General features: G+C 41.6%; 1 protein-coding gene across 4 annotated transcripts in view; it reads right to left on the bottom strand.

Annotated features, from left to right (window-relative positions):
• Nucleotides 1–22,681, bottom strand: part of LOC102689455 (rho-related GTP-binding protein RhoA-D) — a 44,480-nt gene that overhangs the window by 18,297 nt on the left and 3,502 nt on the right. The window contains exon 1 of one of the 4 annotated variants that reach the window (XM_069190281.1): nucleotides 19,452–19,563. The exons of the other annotated variants lie outside the window; for them this stretch is intronic. Coding sequence (XP_069046382.1) covers nucleotides 19,452–19,554 — 103 coding nt within the window. The 5' untranslated portion in view covers nucleotides 19,555–19,563. Of the gene's footprint in view, nucleotides 1–19,451; nucleotides 19,564–22,681 lie in introns of those variants that run through there. 4 annotated transcript variants of the gene reach the window in all.

The raw sequence follows: 22,681 nt of genomic DNA, 5'->3' as shown, positions 1-22,681 counted from the left end.
TCCAAAACACACTCCCGTGGCAGCTATCCACTTCCTGTAGTGTGAAGAAGCTCCTAGCAACAGTTGTTTGTGCAGGCCACAACACGGCAACAAAGACACAGGCCTGCACTGGATACCCCCAGCTCCAAACCCAACTGTGAAACAATACGAATTAAGAGCAATGGATTGCAGTGCCAAAGTAGTAGGCAAATTGTACTTTTCCCCACAAGGAAAGCACAACGCAAATGATAAATATTTCAAGCCACATGTAACATCCTCCTTTTGTCTAAAAATCGAGTGCTCAAAATTCTTTCAGAAGTTTAAAAAATGGTGACAAAAGCAGTGGATAAAATCCCTTCTAAAGCTTGTCTTACAAAAATAAACAAGAGAACCTGACAAGCCATTTTCTTTCAATCCCTTCAAATCAACACCAGTTCCCATCTGCATAAGGCTGTAGGTATGAAGATAAAGTTGACTAGAGGTAGTTGTAGATTGAAAAAGAGCTTTTCCAACAAACGTATTCTCCCAACAATGGGTCTTCCCAGTAGAACACAAATCTCCAATTTACAAATCGATTCCTTGCTCCACTTCAAAGCCAAATACAAACATAAAATCTTTACTTTTCGTCTTTGTTTGGTTCAGTTTTCAAACTCACCTCAGCCTGTATTTTTACACGCAAAGAGAAGTGGCAGTTCTAAGAACTACAAATAAGACTCCTAAGATTTCCTGCTTTTCACAGGAGCAGACGAGCAGCTCAGTGCGAGACCTGCCCTCCCACAACCCAAACTAGCTTTTTCAAGAACTGTTCAATGCCCCTATAGGAAAATAATCTTTTAATGGAGGAAACCGCTTTTAGCATCGTGACTTCCTCTAGCAAAATACAGCCGTACAGAGGATAAAATCTTCTCCGTCCCCGCGAAACACCACATTCTGGATTCACACATTAACGACGTGCTATTAATACTTCATGACCGCCACAGGGTTAAACTGCCTTTTCTGGAAGTTTAAAGATGCGTTTCATAATGGGATCCCTAACTAATATATTCCCCTCCCTGAAACTGGTCCCCAGGGAAAATCTTGCTTCTCTGGGGTCTATCGGCTTAAACGATTGCCATTTAAAAGGCGAGCGCTAGGCAGCGCTGCGGGACAACCCGGGGAGATCCTCTCCTCCGAAGCCCATCCAAGCCTGCAGGCTGCCAGTTCCAGTTCGACAGCAAGAGTCTGCTGACTGCCGCGCTCAATTTGCATTTGCCTTTCTCAAGCAGGGACAAAGGCCGCTGTAAAACCAGGAACTCCCTCTCACGCCAGCCCTTTTGTGGTCAGGACGGAAAAAAAAAATCAATCTGAAGAGTGGAGGAAGTTTGTGCCCAGCATGTGTATTGCATCAATTCCCATTTATGGCAAAAATCAGCCGTGCCTTTCAAAATGGGGCTCTTGATTTAAAGAGCAATCCCATGCACAGCTGTTTGATGTACTTGTGTTTCAAACTGTATTGATGGAGGAAGAAAGTGTGCTCCAATTGAATTAGCCAGAGCAATGACAATAGGGTTTCAAACCAGATACACATTCATTTACTAGCAAAATGACTTTAATACTATAAATATGATCTTGAGGTTTAAAGATTTTCCATTTTATATAATTCATAGAAAAAAGGGCTCTAACCTTCCCCCCCCCCTCCAAGGCATTTTACGACTCAGTTAAAAATGAATTTGACAAAAAGCGGACGCTTCATAGGAACAATGATATCTGACCAGATGCCCTGGTCATCAAGGTTAATGTGAATTCAACAGGAGGGCAGTGATGCTGCTGTACAAACTCCGATAAGAAACCATTCCTAAAAACCGATATCGATACAGCTGGCATACAAAGATAAGGCCATCTGCCTCCTGATTTGAATTCCAGCATTGATAGTCAAACTCACAAAGACTTTTCTCCTTCTCCTCCCCTCAAAGAAGTAAACGGAAAATCAAGCTGGAAACAGGGGTCATTTTCACTGGAGGCACATTAAGTGGCATACTTTTAATTTTGGCACTGAAACCATTCCTAAATCTGGCATTTTCTTTAAATCAGCAGTTAAACCCTTGCAGTAGTGCATCAAAATTAGAATGAACTGGGTGGTTTCCATATGGCCATGTCTGTGAAGTCTGAACACAAGCACACCTCTGAAGCAGAACTCTGGAACACTTCTGTTAAAACACACACAACTGAAAAAACTGCACGTATTTCAGTCTTCATACCCATTTAAAACAATACATAGCACAAGTTAAAGCAGTTCACAAGGAGCTACAAAAAAATAGCTCTCACCTTTTTGTGAGTAAGAGGCTGAAGAAAAGTAATTGCTGCTCCCTTCTGGGTTTGTACTTTCTTGTACAATAGCATACCCATGGAGAAAAGGTGAAAAGGCTTTAAACTGTTGCACAAACGTTAAGGGAATGTGGTTGTATTTGCTGTTGGTGCATCACTGACTGTCCTGCTAGCTGTGGGAAAGAAATCGTTCTGCATGTTTCCCACACGTATTGCTGCCTCACAGCTCTGAGGCCCTGGGTTCAATGCCGGACCTGGCAAGCTCTGTGTGGAGTTTGTATGCTCTTGTACGTGGGTTTCCTTCCACAGTACAAAAACATAATGGTAGGTCAACTGGCTTGTGGGGAAACTGGCCCTGGTGTGAGCGTGTGCACCTCTGTGCTCTGTGGGAAAGGTGTCCTGTCCAGGGCGTATTCAGCCTTGTGCCAGTTGCTTACTGAAGTAGTAAGAAAAAGGATAGAAATTCAGCACAAGCAATTTGTTTTGGAAAGGCTGAGTGACACACGTACACTTTCCTCACTGTCTGAAAAAACCCAGGACAGCAAAACATTTAGATGGCAGCCCACAACCCTTTCAGAGAGCTGCCACAATGGAGCATGATTTACATTAGTGACTACCCTGGTCATCCTGACAAGCACAGGTGCTAGCAAGAACTTCAATTCAGCTACTGACATTAATAGTGGCACCTTGTAACCCTGGTAGAGATACTTCTTTATGAGATGTGATCAATGTTGTTCACTGAATTGTACAGATGAGTGATGACCACAAATTTGACTGAATACCCATTCATCATAGCAATTGGTAGCTCAGACGCTTTAGTGAATTAAATGTTAAAGCTAGTGCCAATACTTCTGTATGCTGGTGGACATCATTCCGGGTGCGTTCAAATACCATATTCCATCAAATCCACGTCTCTTGTATAATACTGCTAGTACTTTGAATAAAGTGATCAAGGAAACGCATAATGATTCCACTAAACAAAAAATTGTTAGACATAGCATATACTGTGCTTCTCCCACTTTTGCCACCTATTAAACGTGAATAGATTTCGGATTGAGTAACAGGACCTCAATTTTAACAATCTTTCTTATCTGAATATATCCATTAAACTGCATTCGTGTAATACATGTGCTCTTAATGTCACGGTGAGCAATGTGAGAATGCCTGCCAATTTATTGCACCATTATACTCTCATATTTAAATAGTTTATGTTTGACAAAGGCAAATATTCCCATTACTGGTATATGCCAGTAAAACGAATTTTGTGGAGCAGATGTAGTACTTCCCCCGATGTTTAATGTTTAAATATGTTTTGAAACTTGTATCTGTGAATCTACAATAAACAAGTTTGGCTAATTAACTTTGTAAGCTTAAAATAGTCATGTTTAATGTGGCTTTTCTAACATTTGCTTAAACTGCAAAACCGCAAACACCTTTGCATATAAAGCATCTTTGTGAAAACTAGTTTTATGTTTAAAAGCAGAGCAAAAGCACCTTCTCTACACAAATCACAAACCCTGACTCGACAACCATTGGCAGACCTTTTAATGGGCTTTTAAGTTATATCATCATTCATTAACATAGCTGTGGCTACTTCATGATTGTTTGTTAAGACTTTCAAGACCTACAACTGCATGAAGAACAGAACTGCTCTCTAAAGCATTGCAGTAACGAAACTGAAGCTGTACAGAGATGAACACACCTTCAACTACAAGAAACAGTCAACTCAATGTTACGCCCAACTTACTGATGTCCACACAAGTACATCAAACCAGTCTGAGAAGAAACTGAATTACACTGACGGACTACCAACTAGCCTACATACAAAAAGCTAGTCAGCAACAAAACACTCATTACTCACGACAAATAAAGCTCAGATGCACTCACGTCGGCTATTTTTAGGTCCGTCTGCATCAAACCACCTCAGAGTCACATGAGAAAGCATTTCTGAATAATTACAGAATAGTGCTGTTCATTGTGATTTAAATCGGATAAAACAAGCACACTTGTCCTGCAGTATGTAAAACCTATTACAAAATTGACATTATTCAAATCACAACGTGTTTTAATATAAATATTCACCCAAACATCTAAATAAGGGTGAATCAAAGCACGTGCAGTAATAAGATAAGGAGGTGTGCAAGCTTCTGTCTGGGATTTGAGGCCTATTTAAATCTCACACAAAGGGTGATGGTTCCCATTTACTATCCGCAGTCATCCCGAAAACCTTTTAATTAGGGTTGAAAAGTTATTCATTGAATCCAATTTGATTCATCTCCATCTTAATGTCATCAGCGTGCATGCCACGCAGAACAGGCTATAAAAGCCTGCGACCGTGCATTCCCACCCCATCCATCACATTGGAGAAGAGTGGAGGACAAGGGGGGGGAGGGACAGGCTAGCCTCTCAAAACCAGCCTGCTGAAGACGAGGCCTGTAAACCTAAGGGCTTATATTATCAGCACTGGGAAAGTGCAAACCGCTTCTGAAACCAGCTTTACTCTAGTCCAATGGTTCTCAAACTATGGTACGCATACCACTCGTGGTACGTTGAACACTGCCAGCTGGCCATATGACCCTGGAACTTTTCTTGTGTGTGCTGAAAAATCGGGACGGGTTTTCATATTTTCTATTTCAATAAGCGTCGAACACGCAGCCTACGTACTACGATACAGTGCAGGCTAATACTTGAGTGGACACAAGAGCTACAATGTAATTCTATACCATTGTGTAGGAATGCGTGCTACGAATATAAGTGACCAACTGCATTTAAAAAAAGTTATCTCCAGCAAATAGATCGGTAGGAGAATGTGTGTGATTTTGGAACAATGCCAATTCTGTAAACACAGGAATGCATGCTACGAACGCTGGCGATCTTGTGAGCATAGGAAAGCGTGATCGATAACAGAAATATATTTAAGAACTGTTCTAGGTTAATTTGAGAAACATACACCGAGCGTCTGTTTTGCTCCCATGCGCATGAAAAAAAAAGTTTAAATTCTGAGATGGACTCCTGAAACGGAAACAGGGAAAAATGCAAGCTTACGGAATGCTAAAGCAGGTAAGCCCCACACTATTTTTGAAGAACCTTATTTACCGCTGGCAGAAGAGCTGACATATGTGTGGAGAAAAAGCTGCTAAACAGCTCAACCTGCTGCCCCCTCTGAAAGACACAGTCACTCATAGAATTATGGATATGGCGGATGATATCAAAAGTAAGCCGATAGAGCACGTTAAGATGAGCAGGTGCTTTTCACTGCAATTAGATGAGTCTGTAGTCGATTTGGCCAATTTGCTCGTTAACGGTAGATACGAGTTTGAGGGTACGTCCAATGAGGACTTTCTGTTCTGTAAGCAGAAACTACAGGAACTACAGGAGAGCACATTTCAGCTTCTGAATGAATTTATCGAAGGAATGGCATCAACTGGTTAAAATGCGTCAGAGTTTGTACAGACGGTGCTAGAGCAATGACAAGCCGACACAGCGGTGCAGTTGCACGAATTAGAGAGGTTGCTCCAGATATGAACATCCACATCCATTGCAAGACCTTTACCGTCAGGAAAATGCCTGACAATTTAAAATCTGACTCTGTTGTGAATTGTATCAAGGCTTGAAAAATCCTTTGCTCGACTTAACAGGCTCACCCCTCTTACTGAAATGGTGCTTTTTTATTGTTATTGTTCCAGTTTCTATTTTCTGTAAAGCGCTTTGAGAAGCCACCTTTAAAGGCACTATATCAAACAAAGTTTATTATATGTATTATATGTGTATGTGAGTGTGTGCGCGCATGCACGCTCATGTTGGTCATTGAGATTTTCTGGGGTTCCTATGAGAAGATGACTTGTAGGTGGTACTTGGATGCTTTGGTTTGATCAGGGGTGGTATTTGGTCCAAAAAGTGGCTCTCAAGCAGTCCTATAGCACGGTTACCTCTACCCTTCCTAGTCCAACAGAAAGACCAGCAGATCCTTCACTGATGGATACTGTCAGTAAAACCCGAGTACTGCAGTGGAGTGGATCGGCCCTGGTCAGGAATGGACTGCCGCAGGATTCTTGTAAAGATGTTCTTTATAGTAAGGCCATGCATTAGAACACAACACAATAAGATGACCGATGTTACTGGTGAAATGCCAAAAGCCAAGTATAGGTGGTATTTGTTTCAGAGACCCCTGCAGTTTACGTTAACAAGCATCACAACTTGGAAAATTCTTTAGGAGCGCCTTCAAGCATAAAGTCTGTTTACTATAAAACAGGTAAATCACAAACAATTCAAAATAAGATTTTAGCTCAGTTAATTAAAAACGAGATTATACTGATGGACCTTTTTTCATCCTCCAACGGATAATTTGGAAATGTTAGAATAGCAGTGCTGTAAGTTTAAGATTGTAAGCAACCAAAAATGTGGCACCTTTAAAAAAAACAATTAAAAAGGTATAATTAAGATAATGATCTATGCAATTAAAGGCTCAATTATGGTACACAGCTCAGCTGGAATACCACACAATGACACTGGGATCCCAGAACAAGGTGTGGGGGCTGGGCTACAAGTGTACTGTACTAGGAGCAGTCTGGCTTTAAAATGTAGTGACATTTTCTCTAAACCTACACTCTTGGGTTTTCAGCTCTTAATGACTTAAATAAATCTTTTTCAGACTTAATTGGCCTTAATTACAACAGCTTCCAAGAAAGTTGCCATTTATGGATTTGAGGTGTACTACATGACCTGCACAAGCGGGGATACTCCTTCACCTCGGGTCCTGATCACTGCCCTGTGTGCTGCTGGACAAAAGCAACCGAACACTTAGGTCTCGTAGCACATTTTAGGGAAAAAACATCATGGTTTCTAATGTTTTACCTAACAAATGACAGGATGTTAACCCCTTCCCAAGCCCACAGAAGGTCAACACTTGAGGAAAATTAAATTCACAGTACAGTGAGCCACCACTGAGCTAAGGAATGACCCCTGACCAACTTGGTGCATTTTGTTTCATTGTTTTTCATTTCTGCACTTTCAGTATAACAGTGGGTCACTATCTCCTGCAAACACTCACACACCTTCAAGTAACTTTTGTGTGCAGTAGAGAATGAAAAACTCCTGATTGGGACCACAACAGACACCGGTAGGATTTTGCTTTTAAAGTCTAAAAGATTTATCCAGTTTGTGAGCATTTCCTATTCTGTGTAGAGGGAGGTTCATTTCAAGAGTTGTGCAAGCTCAAATGAAACAGCTTCCCTCTCCTCTTGATAAAGCTGTTCCCCCCGCCAGAAACCGACAGCAACGCGGAGGCCAATGGAAGGCAGAGCTCTGCGCTTATGAGTGTGAACACGCACGCAAGTGTGTGTGTGTGTACACAATGCCCCACATTTTCCTGCAGTTTAAGCCAGGAGGGATTACGTAAGCATTACCGTGCAAGTGTAAGAAGACAGAGCAAGGTGGAGTTTTTCTCCATTGTATAAATACATGACTCATCAAGAGCCTGCGCAAGAGGTTAAACCTGCCTTTTCAGACAACTGCTTAAGCTGCTCAAGAAAAGCGTTTCCATGTTCAACCAGCAGACCACTGGTTTAGTAATCAAAAGCAAAATAATTCAGCTAACTTGGTTTATGCTCATTTTAGCTACAAAAACCACGTCCAGTATAACACGGTCGCTATTTTCTGACAAAAAGGGGATTGAGACCACCCCTTTCAGTTAGGATACTAAAAGACAAAAATAAGATAGTGGACTTCCCAAGAGACTCTAAGAAAGAAAGGGCAGGAAAAGTGCTGGGCAACAGGAAATCTGGGGATTTCCAATGACAAACCCTTCTTTGTCCAATACACAGGTGACTGTTACGAAAGTTTTACAGCAACTGTTATAGACTGAGAAATTGAACAAAAATGCCACCCAAGGATAAAGGGAATCATGTATTGTGTACTAACATTACATGCATGACACTGAAATAAACTGTAATGAAACTGCTAGACCGACTACCAGCCTCTTTTTGTCCTCTCACTACATGAAGAACAAAAGCAGAAAAAAAGCACAAGGTAAAAAACTTTTTATAGCTGCAGGAGTGTATTTGTAGAAGTGGGACAAAGTTCACAAGCAGACCGAGTTGCTGGGAGAACGAGGGCTTGCCGTGAGTCACTCCGCTGCTAAATCCCCAAGTTGGAGCATGGCACTTCCAAACACTTCCTTATCCCACCCCCACTTCTCGTCAATTACAGACAGAACAGCACATTTCCCACCATGGGAACAGACATTCTTCTCAGGTCCTGTAAGGGGTACATTTCTAAGCACTGGGCTGGCTCCTTAGATAGGATGGGCTTGACAAAAAATTAAGATAACATCACTTTATTAACCCTTTACAATTTCTTGCATTAGGAATTATCTTTTCGCATACAAAAGCTTGCTCTCCATAAGACACACAGACAGGGAGAGAGCCTGGGGTCAGAGCGCAGGGTCTGTCATTGTACGGCGCCCCTGGAGCAGTTGGGGTTAAGGGCCTTGCTCAGGAGCAACGGAGTAGGATTCCTCTGCCGGCTGCGGGATTTGAACCGGCAAACCACAGGCGCAGATCCTTAGCCACAGAGCCACAGCTCCGACCCCAAAGATATTAAAATAGATGGGATTCCTGCATATTACTACACCCCTGCATAACAGTCTAAGAAACTCATTTGCTTGCCTTGATCAGGCAGTTAAGAATGAAGCCTGAGTGGTGGAAATATTGAGTCTTGGCAGTGGTTTTCTCCAACACCTCTGACAAAGCGACACTATCTTTAGTACTTAACGATGTTGGTCCATGCAGATCAGCAGTAAGATCACACCTGTTTGCCAAGGAAGTGGATATTTAAACTTGACAAACATCCGCAGGACTGAATGTTAACACCACACACAATCCACCCATCATTTTCTAACCAGTTTAACCAATACAGGGTAGTGGGGGAGCTGGAGCCTATCCCTGCAAGTACCAGGCGCAAGACAGTACATCCTGGATGGGACGCTACTCCATCACAGGGCACACAGACATATATGCATGCACCCAACCCTACCAATATGTCCTTTGGATTATGGGAGGAAACATTACAAACTTCAGGCAGACAGCACCCCAGGAATTGAACCGAGGGAATACTAAGTACCATGCTACCATGCCATCCCACCATCCATAAAGGTTCCAATATTTACATTCTAAACGTTTTTTTTAAAGCTAAAAACTCTAGAAAACTGCAGTTCCAACACTATGGAAAACCCCCAGGTACAACTTTTTCTACCAGCAGAGATCACAGAGGAAGTAGTGTGACTGTTGTGCTAGTTTCACATCCTCTCCTTTGACATTAAATGCATACATTGAAACTGCGTTCTTCTTGGGTGGATTTCTACAACCATTTTGACCTTACCAATTGGAAAGTAAACTATTCTGAAAGTGAGTTGGACCTCTAGTTTTAATACTGCTGTTGACCATACATGGCCACCCCGGAGCTACACCCTGCACAATATTTAGAAAAGCCTAGGGATGCAAAGGAAGAGTGCAGGATTTATTTTCTACTGCGGTCAAACGGTCTTCTCCAAACTAAAGGACTGCAGAAGCAATGTGCTTCCAGTTTGCCTGCAGAAAGAAAAGAAAACAGGCAATCCCAATGCTATTCCTAAAGTTGCAGACTCAAGACTGAAAGCTGGTCTCCTTTCCCAGACCGGAAAAGAGATTACCTCACCAGTTTACAGAAACCTTATCTGCTGTTGCTTAATCCATACTTGGGAGTATTTACTTAATCGCCACAGAAACTAGAGTTATGAAGTTGAAGGTTATTTTCTCCTGATTTTATGGAAATGAGAATCACCATTCAGTTAATCTCAAACCATATAAAAAAAGACTTATTACAGTCTTCTGTGCCAGAATAATACTTCTCACTAGCCAAAACAGGCCTATTTGTACTGTCAAAATTAAACTTGTAATATTAAAAACTATCCATGAATTCACTAAACAGGAAGCACCCCAAACCTCCTTCCCACACAGTTTTGATTTTTTCTGATCTGCTGGGGAAAAATTATCACTAATGACTCACAAAAAAAGATTGCCTGCCAATTCAGTAGAGCTGCAGGTCAATTCAGGACATGTCCTACATCGGAATCAGCTGGAGAGAGACGTGCATCTTCAGTACTGGAACAGAAAAAACTTGGGACGTATAAAATGTCTAAAATTAGGGGCCTCCCTAGAAATAGTACGAGAAAGTCTGAGCTGTAAAAGTGACCTCAGCAAGCAATGAGAGCTTACAGAACACCATGATTCACAGAAAGTAGGGAGTCGTTTTAGTTAAGACTCGTGCGAAGCCAGGTGACTAAGACTCTGCAATCTTAATGAAAGCCATTCAAAACCTGAAGTGCCCCATGCAGTACAGGTTGGGAGCTCAGTCCATTTTCTATAGCTTTACAAGAATCTTTGAGACTCTAGATATGAGCTGTCATCACAGGTTAATACTCTAGCTTACCTGAAACTCAATCATTACAACTGGACTGATCAAAGGAATACATATTGAGGAAAAAGATGTATAATCCTCAGTTAATAAATAATTCCTTACATTTACATAGCACTTTTCTGGACACTCCACTCAAAGCGCTTTGTAGCGCCTGCCTGGATGATGCAAAAGCAGCCAAATTGCGCCAGCACACTCATCATACATGAACAGTTCAGAGGACAACAGTGTAATGAAGCCAACTGATGGATGGAGATTATCAAGAGGCCGTGACTAGTTAAGGCCAGGGGGAAAATTTGACCAAGCCATACTTTTTAACCCCTAATCTTTTCGAGACACACCCTGGGATTTTTAATGACCACGAAGAGTCAGGACCTTGATTTTACATCTTATCCGAAGGACATCACTTTTTTTTACAGTATAATGCCTCAATCTTTATATGGGGGCATTAGGACCCACGCAGACAGCAGGGGTGAGCACCCCCTACTGGTCCCGTTAACACCTCTTCAAGAGCAACCTTAGTTTTCCCAGGGGGGTCTCCCAGCCAGGCTCACACCTGCTTAGCTTCACAACTGGGCTACAAATTGCAAGTTGCAGAGTGATACAGCTGCAGTTAATTGTCTTTTACAATTGCTGCAGTCCTGCTGGACTGGGGCCATCCAGGACCTGGTGTACAGACTCCTGCTGTACAAAGAAATGCTGAACTGCAGTTAAAATCGAAGGTCTGGGTTTCTGGGATTGTCTGTTGACCATCGACGGGGTGAAGGTTGGAAAAGGACCACTCTTTCTGAAGACCAACACTGTTCTCAAAAGAACCTGGGATCTCCACACTTTCCATTTCTTAAATGCCAACCGTTTGACAGTTCAGAAAGATGACAGCTGATTCAGCATTTATGGTATTGCAACGTCTCAAGAACACAGCTGAGCCCATTAACAGAACTCTTATTAAGTGGAAGCATGTTAAACTTATGTGCTTGCCAGTGTAAATCGTGAAACTTTCTCATGGGCAGCAAATCAAATTAAATGAAAAGAATGGAATCACCTTTGACCTGCTACAGCAGGAGGCTGAAGTCTACCTCTTATCTTTCACTGGACTGTTGCCAAAACATGTCCAGTAGATTTAAGCAAGTTTGGTACAAGTTAATCAGCTCAGAAGGTTCACCCGGCCTTCGCAGAAATCCTTTTCCATTTTCAATCAAGCCTCATTAGCATACCTCATCAGCCCCAAAGGCAGATGTAGAGTACGAGGCCGTTAGTTTTAACATAACTCTTAATCTCTGCATAATGGACCCATGTCACCAAGCAGGTTATAAATCAACCACAGCACTGTGAGAGAGTACCAGAGCAAAGAGCACAGGGACCACTGCACTGCACCAGGGATGATCAAGTGGAGAGGGCCACTAAGCTTGTTGGCGAGCGTATGGCCGTACTGTGCAGAAGATGACAAATTAAAGGAGCGCTAGAGAAAAGGTGGACAGCTGCTCAACATGGGGAGGCTGGTAGTTAGATTTCTGACCCTTTCAGATACTTGAGATCCAGCCCTCTGGTTTGTGCTCTACTTCAACTCTCAGGTATTTACTTAGCATCTCTATGTGCTACTAGCAATCAGAAAGTTGTCTGCAGGAATCAAGCACTTTAGGACATGGGGATGCCCATCTTTTATCCATGTCAAGTCTACCTCATCTCAATCCCCATTCCTTCAATTCACAAGCTCCAAGATGCTGTACAATACCCTTAATTTAACTCAATTTTATCACTTAACTCTTAACAGTTTCAGCTCTACAACACTGAAAGAGGAAACCACCAAATGTCATAAGCACCATAAGTGAGCAACAAAAGCAGCTCAGAGCTCAACAAGGGAAACAGACTATGACAGTATGGGCAGGATTACCACAGTAACTGGTATCTGTCAGCTTCTGTGTGTCCAAACAGAATTTCTTTTGCACACCAGAAGGAACCAGAGCAGGAAGGCCAGATGGTCAAAGATTAATGGGTCCATTTGAGAATCAAGTAGCGAGTACCTTAATAATAGACCCCTGTCCTAGAGGAACACCACTTTTTTTTTGTTCCACCTGAGGTCTTATCAGTGGCTAACTGATCAGTTTTCTATTTGGGGCATATTTTAAGAGCTGACATCAAGGTTATAAAGATCCATTTGTGAATCCCAGAACTGCCTTCATTCAGGTGGGTGCCTGAAATCTAACCAAGTGTCTGTAGAAGGAAAAAAAACACTCAGGAAGTCTCATACAGTGCCCTTATTAATTGATCAATTAATAACTATTTAGTGAACTGGAAACAGTATCTTTGAAGTTGGATATTTCTGGAATTCAAGAATAACCAAAGAAACAAGTTCAAAAATCTAAAATCAACAATTAGCACTGGAGATGTAGAATTCAGTTGGAAAGAAAGCTGTGAGACAGTTTCTCCAGGACCAAGGGAAGGAAGCACTTCGGTCTACAACCTGCTTCTAAACCAGAATGAAAAGTAGAACACTGATGCTACACTATTATGAGAAGCATTGAAACAGTTTAATAAAAATTTGGATTTTGAGCTGCTGCCCAAACAATATTAGGTCTATTGCCTTATGTGCAAGTCACTTGTGTACTTTGTATACTAAATCAGGTACTTCCCTTGTTATGCAATACCAGTTAATCTTACTCAAAACATCCAAACATTTATAAATTCTGACTTGTTAATTTTCAGAGAGACAACTAGAAATGACCTCCAGTCAAACTATCAAGAGAAAATTGTTGGCAAGACAACTCCCTTTAAGATACCCAGTCTGCTGCATCTGTAAATGTATGCTCTTTTTCATTAACTTCCTAACGACAGCTGCTACAATTGTAACTGATAAACTTGCATGCAATTCCACAGGAGGTAATGCTACTACAAAATTTGTACAGTAACCCCAAAATAAAAACTTATTACATTATACATTTCTAAAATTAGACGTGTACGTGTAAGTTCAACAGCGCATGGTATAATCTACTACCAAAGTAATAAGCAGTAATTATGCAGAGATCAAAGGTTCAAAAGGTACACAAGTACCGAACTCTTATGCAGGTCAAGGACTGTTGGCACATTACAACTGACAGCAAATTAAAATTGTGGCAAACATTTTACCTTACTGCATTTGTTTACCACAATTCTGTTTTTAACTTAAGCAAGAACTCATGACAACCTTTATCAAATGTATAAAATAGGGGAAAAAAAGTGAAATGGTCTCATGGTAGGGCTTACAGTTAGCTTTATTGCAAGTAAGTTTTTACACTGCAAGATAAACTAGAGGAAGAAAAAGGGCCAAATGATTTCCAAGAAAGAGGCGTGTGCGAGAACTTACAGTACATCTCCGATAAGCGGGGCCGTTCAGCCAACACTGTTACAGTGCCAAAATAGGACAGGGCCACAGAGACTCTCCGCCAGTTCCAATTTTTTTTTTTGGGGAAAAGTCGACAACAGGGACTGCATCTAAACCGAGCCTTGGATTAAGGAAAGCAGATTTTCAGAAATGAAGCAGTAAAAAAAAAAAGTTGTACATTAAAGTGGAACGCTTTGATAAATTTTCAATGCTTTTCAATAAGTAAATGACATGAATAAATCACAGGAGGGAGAGAAATGAGTTTGTGAAGAAGCCAGTCAGACCCAGAGCCAATTCTCCTGGTCTTGTGGCGAGAGGCGGCGACAGCTGCACTGACGAGCTGCAGAGGTTGGATTTTGTAACAAGCGTCACTTCATACATACACCTTCAGACTCCGATTCTAGAGGCTCCCCAGTGGCTCCTACATAGAGCTTTGTCTCCTCTGCTTTGTCTACCAGCTCACCTGCTAAAAAGGCAGTCAACTTTTGGTAAGACATCTGCAGCCTTTATACAACACTATTCAAAGCAAAATGTATTTTAAGCATTTTCGCAATGCAACACCCTAAAACATTTCAATCAATTAGAAAGCTCAGTGTTCAGCAGCAGCACACTGTTCCGAACAGAAGTGACTCCCTTGATAACAGCTGTGCATCATCCACCCCCCCCCTTCCTAAGGAGGCTGATTCAGGCTCCAAATCGATTCTGATTAAGATCATTCCTTTCTGCTCAGCTTGAGGAAGCTGAGGGACCCACGGGGAAGGTTTGGGGCTACCAGGAGTGCCCCAGTCAAAGTCTCAGCACTGCCTTTGGAACTGCTCCGTGTTGTAACTTCAAGGAAACAAAAAAATCATGTGTTTAGTCAAGGATGATGAGAGGGATATCTCCAAGAAATTTCAAATTGTAAAGGTACCGTTTTCTGTTCAAATCTCAACTCGGCGATATATAACTATTCCAAGTCTACTTTTTCAACCAACATTTGAAATGTTTCTGATTATTCTAGCAAAAATAGATCAAATTAACTTGCAAGCAAAGCTGAGGTACCAATTACCTCAACACTGGAACCTGCTGAAGTGCTGGTTTTCTTCACTCTACTTCATCTATACAAGTATTATGAAACAGACTTTATAGTCCAAATAAGTACCAGACATTCATAATTAAATGAATTGACACAAATATTAAGCTACCTTAAGTAAAATACAAGTTACGTGAAGTCCAACCAACATAATTTAAAAAATGACAATTTAGATATAGGCTACACACGACACATTATATAGTTCTATACCAATGCATTCCTCATAGAGAGATGCAACAACCTATATTAAAACAAAGGTTCCAATTACCAAAAGGTTAATAGGCTACAGGGACCTATTTTGTTACTGGCAGCTAATGGATCCAAGAATCTCATACAGCTTTTCCATGAAACGAGCATTAGCTTCAAAAACTCCAGGCTCCCACAACCCTTTCTGTAAAGGACCTCCTGTGATTCAGATTAGATTTGGAATAGTGCTTCTTACCGTGATGATATTGTCATGGTCCAAAAACCCTTAGCAAATACCTCTAAGTTGCATTTTGTGTAAGGCACAAAGACTGTTCAAGCTGTGGACATGTTTTTATGCAGATAATTGGGCACAAGATGCTTATCCACAATTATTTGTTCTCCACAATTTCACTACTTATCCCTCCCTGTTGCTTCTGAGCTCTACAGTGACAGCTCAACGTTAACAGGCAATTGTACACAACCAAGAGGCTATGAAAAAATTAAAGAATGTTTTTGGATCTAAACATGTGTTTGATTATATACACTCCTGGTTAAATTGAACAAACTTTCAGACATGATGACAGGGGATTTGTTTTAAAATAACATCTGCCTAGAAACTGTGATGTCAGAGGGAACTATGGATTCGTAAGACAGTTTGAAGCGCTGGGTCAGGCTGTGGATAAGGCAGGCAGCCCATTACCACAAAAGAAATGGTATAGCTTTCTTCGAAGGTGAATCAGGGCTAATAGCTAAGGCACTTTACAAGGTTTAAAGTCATGCTTAGAGCAGTCTGCAACATTTTGCCAAGTCACTGTTTAAGCAGTGTTCAGTTTCTTGTCCTGGGACAAAACCTCCACTATAGATACACAAAAGGCAGCTCTGAACTTTCCATTGCAGAGAAGGAAAAGGTTCCCTAGGTGATAAGGCACTTATCTTCAGTATAAAAGTGCTACAGTTTGCAACTCCACGGACAGAACCTACACAGACTATGGAATGTTCACAAACCAAGCCACCTAAAAATTGGCTAAATACTTAAATATTAACTTTCCTGACAGGGGAGTCAGACAAAAACAGCTTTGGACTCATTAGGACCAAACTTTCATCAAATAAAAAAAAAAGCTTCAAAAAGCAGGCTCTTTCACAACGATTTTTCTTTGCTCTGAAGAGAAAACAGGTTTCAATCTCTACATCAGTATTGTTGGGGGACTTCTCAACAGCCATTCTCCACAGCAGCCCCTAAGGACATTTGAAAAAAACTCCCCCCCCCAACCCCTTAACACCATATCCGTGAAGATATCATTACTTGCAGTTAATACCGTTAATGTCGTTAACTTGCAGAACTGCACCTTAATGCCAAAAATGCTTTCTGGGCAAATTTTGTTTCAACTACTTCCCAGTTCCACACATGTGAGCTGCTGAGCAAAGCTCATTATTTATTAACAGCAGTACAGCCTGCTCCTCTCTTCATCTCTGGTTGTCAAACTAACACCTCTCACTTACTGCTGTCGCAGCCACAAGGGGACTGAAGCATTCTGATCAATTCCACACCCCAGAGCTCCCTGACCTAGTTCATTTTCTGGCAGCAGGAAAGAACTGGGAGGGAGTGGGGAGGGGTGGCCTAATTCAGCACTTGACACTTGCGCTCCAACTTCTCAAACTGTGTCACCTCTTAATCATGCTCAAGTTCGGCAAAAATCCTGCGTAAGCCACGGTTAATATTCCACGGGAAGGGGGTTGTCGACTTGGGCGGCGAATGTTAGCAAAAGATTGACTTTTTGAGCAAGGGTACTCATTTCTGCAGTTCCCCCAAAATAAAAATGTAACCTTTCCTTTAAGGTAAACAATGCTGGCAAACCACATTATAGATGTACAGGTTATCAGCTCTGTTTTCTCATTGAAGACAATGTGATGCAAATGTATCTGCTACAAACATTAGTCTTTACAAACCTTAGATGAAATCATAACTTAAGACCAAACAACAGGTGGCTGTTTGACCCATTGTGATGTTTATTTGAAATGTGAAACTAAGACAGTAAATACGTTCAAATTAATTACATCTTAAGTAGCTCATGCTTTATTAAGTATCGGAATCATAAGCAGGGGTGCAATTAAGAGACCAGGGATATCCATGTCAGGAGGTCCTGCTCGAATAAATCAGAACTATTTCCTGAATGAAAGGGTTAAGTTATTTCACAAGCAGTACAGGGACGCAAGTTTGTGTTTTTACTTTATGCGCTACAATCGATATGGTTTAATTCACAGCTTTTTAATTTCCAAATTCAAAGCCCGGAATTTAAAACCAGCTCATATGTGGAATTTAGGAGACTGGTAATCTTAAAGCCTTGTCATACTATTCACTGTGACAAGGGTTTAAACATGAGATCACCAGCTACTGCACTCACACCAGAGTCACATCCTGCTTTTCTGAATTTAGTAAGGTAAAAACAATGCCAAGGTCTCTTTTACTGACCTTTACGGTGCTTGAAAGGTTTCACAACCTCATGCTCTAGAGTCATGCTTCACGTAACACTCATCAGGCTTTTAAGACTGAAGAAGCTGGATTCTTGGTTGTCAGGTTTTTCCGTCTCAAGGGTTTGTGTTCACAACAAACAAGGGACAACCTCGGTCACTCCAGGTGACTCTCACACCACACAGAAAAAGAGCAGCACTGAGCCAATCAGCTGTGATCGGAGGAAATCAAGCTGCAAATGCGAATGTGAAGCATGATCCAGCTCCTTTGGTTTACATTAGTCACCTCCAAGGACTTAGATCATACTGGTGTCCTTTCCAAAATCAAACAGATGGCCCAGCCCTGGAGGAAGTGCAGTCTCTCACAGCGCAAAGCTGCGATTTCAGAATGGTTTAAAAAAAAAGCCCCTCAGACACACACGCACCTTGCTGGCCTTCATCTGGTACCAAAGAGTGCTCGGCTTCAACTGCGGAAGCTTCCCAAGATCACCAACAAGCTCAACTGGAGGAATGAGAAGTCCTTCTGGTCGTCTGAGCTTGAGGCCTGGTACTCTTGGGCAGTTTCCAACACACTGTTGCCATTTAGGGCTATGTTCAGACACTACTGACAGGGTAGCACTAGTATTGCACAAGTGGTTTTGGAAAAGCAGAATCAATATGAGCATTTTTAAAGGACTAGAAAGACAAATAGCTTTTCATTTCATCCCAAGCTTGGGTTTCTTATTTCCTTTATTGTCCTTTGTCACACACACACTTTCTCTACCAGCAAGCTCTTGCCTCTAAAAAGACTTCCCTCAGCTGAAGAGAGGACAAACCAGACTATCAGAACGGTGAGGAGCAGGTCAAACTTAAATCATGGAGTTTGTTCCAAAATAGTTAACTACTGAATTTTCTTTGACATGTAGAGGACGTCAAAGTTATAGTGGATTACTCAATCGAGGAAGTGAGCTATAAAACACCTCAGAGCCTGGTGAGAAGATAAATAGACCAGATATGTAAGAAAGCTTGGGTGTAAGAAAACCTAGAAAACCCCGAGCTGTCAAGGAACCGAGTCCGACACCCCTGGTCTAAAACTACATCACCTAAAAGCATCTACATCAGGCCCTGCATGATGTATAAGACGGAGCTACCAGATGCTGCCATATTTAAACTTCCTTTTTTGTGCTTTAGTACTGTCCATTTCGACATTAAAGTTGTTTGTTCCGAAAAGGCAGAGGTTTTGTATTTATGTCACACAAGCCACTGTGAATAACACTTCAGTGCTGAGCTTCAGACCGCTGTGGAAAGCATACACCCCCCCACCATGCTGTCCTCCTACTGGCTGCCTTGGGGACACTACTTTCACAGGAGACAGCAGCCCTGGAACCCTGAGAAGAAACGGCGGAATTCTAAAGCACACACCCAGTGGGGGATGCAGCGGGAAAAACAGAACAGGAAAACAAGGATATAATCCCAGGGCTCTCCCCACACAATGGCACCATGGCAATCTGTGATTGTTCTGTCACTCCGTCACCATTCAGCTAGATTTCCGAGTTACAATTCAGGATCATGAAAACAAAAAGAATGAAGCAATTGACATTGCAGGTTAAAATACACTCTATTGAAAAAGTAGCAGCTCGCAGGTCAACCCACCCCGTTTTTCCTGGGAGAATGGGGAGCGAGTGCACTTGGGATTAAGACCATTCCTCTGCCCCCCTGCCAGATCCTGCTCTCTTAGAAGGGCAGCATTCCTCATGCTCGTTAATCTTCTAAAAAACAAAGGCAGAGGCAATCCACTTCAGAAAAGCTTCAATAGGACTCCTGTTACTGTTAGTACCACAGTCCATAGAAATTTGTTTTTCTTTGCATATTTTTGATCCGCCATTCAAGAGGTTTGCATATAGGTGTAACTAGCTGAAACTCAGGTTGGATACGACTGGGGAAAGTGGTCTCAGCTTCCTGACCCGTATAACTCAATCAGGCACAGACATCATTATTGTGGCCTTCATCCCAGGAGAAAAATGTCCCAAAGCACCGAGGGTTCACCCAATTAAGAATCACAAGCTGAAAATTGCATCTACAAGCTAGAAAGTCAGACAACCGCACTGTCCTGGAATGGCAACTCTTGCCGGTTTGAGAGAACAGCCAGGAGGCGTTTGTTCAGCACTCTTACAAGGGTCTTCTGTTTGCATCATTTGCTTTTCCAGCTGGCTAGATCTGCAAATATTGATCTGGGAGGGGAGCTTCTCAATGCATAGCCTATGGCTCCCACTACTGCAGTGCTTGGAAGCGCTATCGAACAACACTAACCTCTCTCTTTGCCAAATACTCACCTTGGAGCCACAATGAGAACACCAACATGGCAGGAAAGAATACTGCAAGTATGCCTCACAATATTGGTGTAAATGCATTTAAAAAAAAATCTGGGGGTCCATTTTGAATTTTTCCAGTACAAGCATCCGTCCTGACAGCATTATTTGTGAAAATGAATTAGAACTGCTACTATCCCTGTATCACACTGTCCAGACAACAGCTGTTCCAGAAATGCCACTCCCGCTGTAGCTCAGAAAAAGCACATTACAACCCAAGCTACACACAAGAGCTTGTTCCCATTCTTACATTTTGTGGTGATAAGATCTTCACACAGTGAGCACAAGAAACTTTCCTCCTGAATGGAACTCCTGTTATGATCACTGGAATAACAACAGTATCAATCCACAGCAGTTTCTGAAACTGTTCCTCTGGAAATTTACCAGCACAGGTTATTGATCCCGCCAGCATCTGATCATGTACAGCAATGTCTATAATGTCTATTTGGCTTTTATATCGCTCGTGTTCTACACATCCGCTTTGCAGACTTTAATAAGTGACCAGGTCCTGAGTGGCTCAAGAAAACACTTGAGCAACGGGAAGGTTTTTGGAAAAAGACCTACAGTATTACATCTGGTGGACTGTGGGTGTTTCAATGACCCGATATTTAGACATTAGGCCCCAGAATGCTTATGTAAGAATTTTAATCGTCTCTCAAGAAATGAAATCAAACTGCAGCCCAATTTAAGAAGATTAATTTTTCCTTTCTGTGAGAATTTCTGCACTGCCATGGGAGCTCATCTGAAAGGAGGAGGGATCTGTCAGATATCCAGACTAATGCTTTTAACTTTTTAAAAGCCTCTTGTTTTTTTTGAATTCCTCAACTTCTCAATTTTTTTTTTTATACTAGTTTAACAGGAAAAGCTCTGCACAATTATTTATAACCAGACAGAGGACGGACGGACTGTCAGAACACCAAGACGAGCGTTTCCAAAGATTTAGGCATTATACAACAACTAACACTGGGGAAAGTCTCCAGCTGCAGTAGGTAGGCTGGCTGTGTAGCATGCCAGATTTCAGTTTAGGTTGTTAATGAAAACTCAAATTAGAACCAAGCAATAAGAGCCAAATTGCAAATTTGTATCTGGAGAGAATTGTTCACAATGAAATAAGACAGGCTTATGCTTTGTATTCCAAAATATCTAAATGACCACTCGAAGCGTATGAGTCATTGGTGAAAAAAAGCTAGTAAGGCAATGGGATCCAGCCAGACTTCCTCTTGTCCCCGACAGAAATCACACAGTGTTCACCCAGATGATGTGTCAAGGAGGTCTGCTGTACCACTCAGGAACAGATGACAGTACAGGGTCTCCGTTCAAACTTTCTAACTTCACAGAGGAATTAGGAGGGGGATGCAATAGCTTCTCTCCCTGACAGTTGCCTACCACTCACTGGCATCTATCAAGAGGTGAATACAATGGAAACGGGAAAGGCACAATATCAGAAATAGGCAAAGGCATTTCCAAAAGAAAAGTACTTTTTGAGAAAAGTCAATACTGGTACAGTAAAACAGAAGAGTAGAGATGTGTTTTTTGTATGTGCTCTTTCACACACAAAACGTAATTTAGGATCCCATTCCTTAGATTTATACGTGAAAAGAATTAGCTAAATACACCATTTTGTACATTTAATCCCTTCCTGCTAAGGTTAGCTACCCTCTACAATTCAGTGGGAAATGAAAACTGCCCCCTACTATAAACCAACAAGAGATCCTTTGGAACGAAAAGTGCTAAATGCATTATAATTACAATTGTCACTGTTAATATTTTTCCTTACTGACGAAAACTCAACTTCCCTTCAACTGGCAGCACTGTAGCATAAACACAGCTCCCTGCCTCCTTCGAAAATCTGATTGGACAAGTTAGTACAGTACTCAGGCGCAATTAAAAAAAAAAAGAGAAATGCTTATGGCTATGCAAAATGTGTAGGCTTGTTTTAATTCAGCAGAGACTTTGAGAAGAGATAAGGATAGCCAGAAACTTCTGCGTGGTAAATTAAGATGTACGCACTATAGGTAATTATACATTACAATACAAACAACACTTCCATTAGGTATACCTGACGCTGCTCTTCTACAGGAGGGGCTCTTTACAATAAACACTTCACACAAACAACTCTGCACTCAGCAGTAAACCATAACTCAACAGTTCTTTACCCACCTCAACGGAGGAATTGTGACATGGTAATTTATTGATCCAAGTAACTACCAAATCTGCAAGATGTGCCAAATGGCCTCTTTTCTATTGTAACCATTCTTATATTCTTAACAGGCCAGACAGGAGGAGCAATCTTCCAGGTTTAACCAAATTAGAAAAACTCAACTAATTTCTACACTTCCTATTAAGATTCCTTTTGTGGGAGAAAAAGGAAAACAGCTCGTTCAGGCCAGGAGGGCCGAGATGAAAACACTCGTTTGGAACAATCAAGTCTGCCTGGGAACACCTCAACTGCGGACATGGCACCAGCGCACACAAGGTAACCACCAGCTGAGAACGCAAGTTTGAGCCGCCAGA

This window comes from Lepisosteus oculatus, chromosome 5 (genome assembly GCF_040954835.1).
Source record: "Lepisosteus oculatus isolate fLepOcu1 chromosome 5, fLepOcu1.hap2, whole genome shotgun sequence".
Taxonomy (NCBI): domain Eukaryota; kingdom Metazoa; phylum Chordata; class Actinopteri; order Semionotiformes; family Lepisosteidae; genus Lepisosteus; species Lepisosteus oculatus.
Note: the sequence above shows the minus strand (reverse complement) of the source record. Positions and strands in the feature narration are given on the sequence as shown.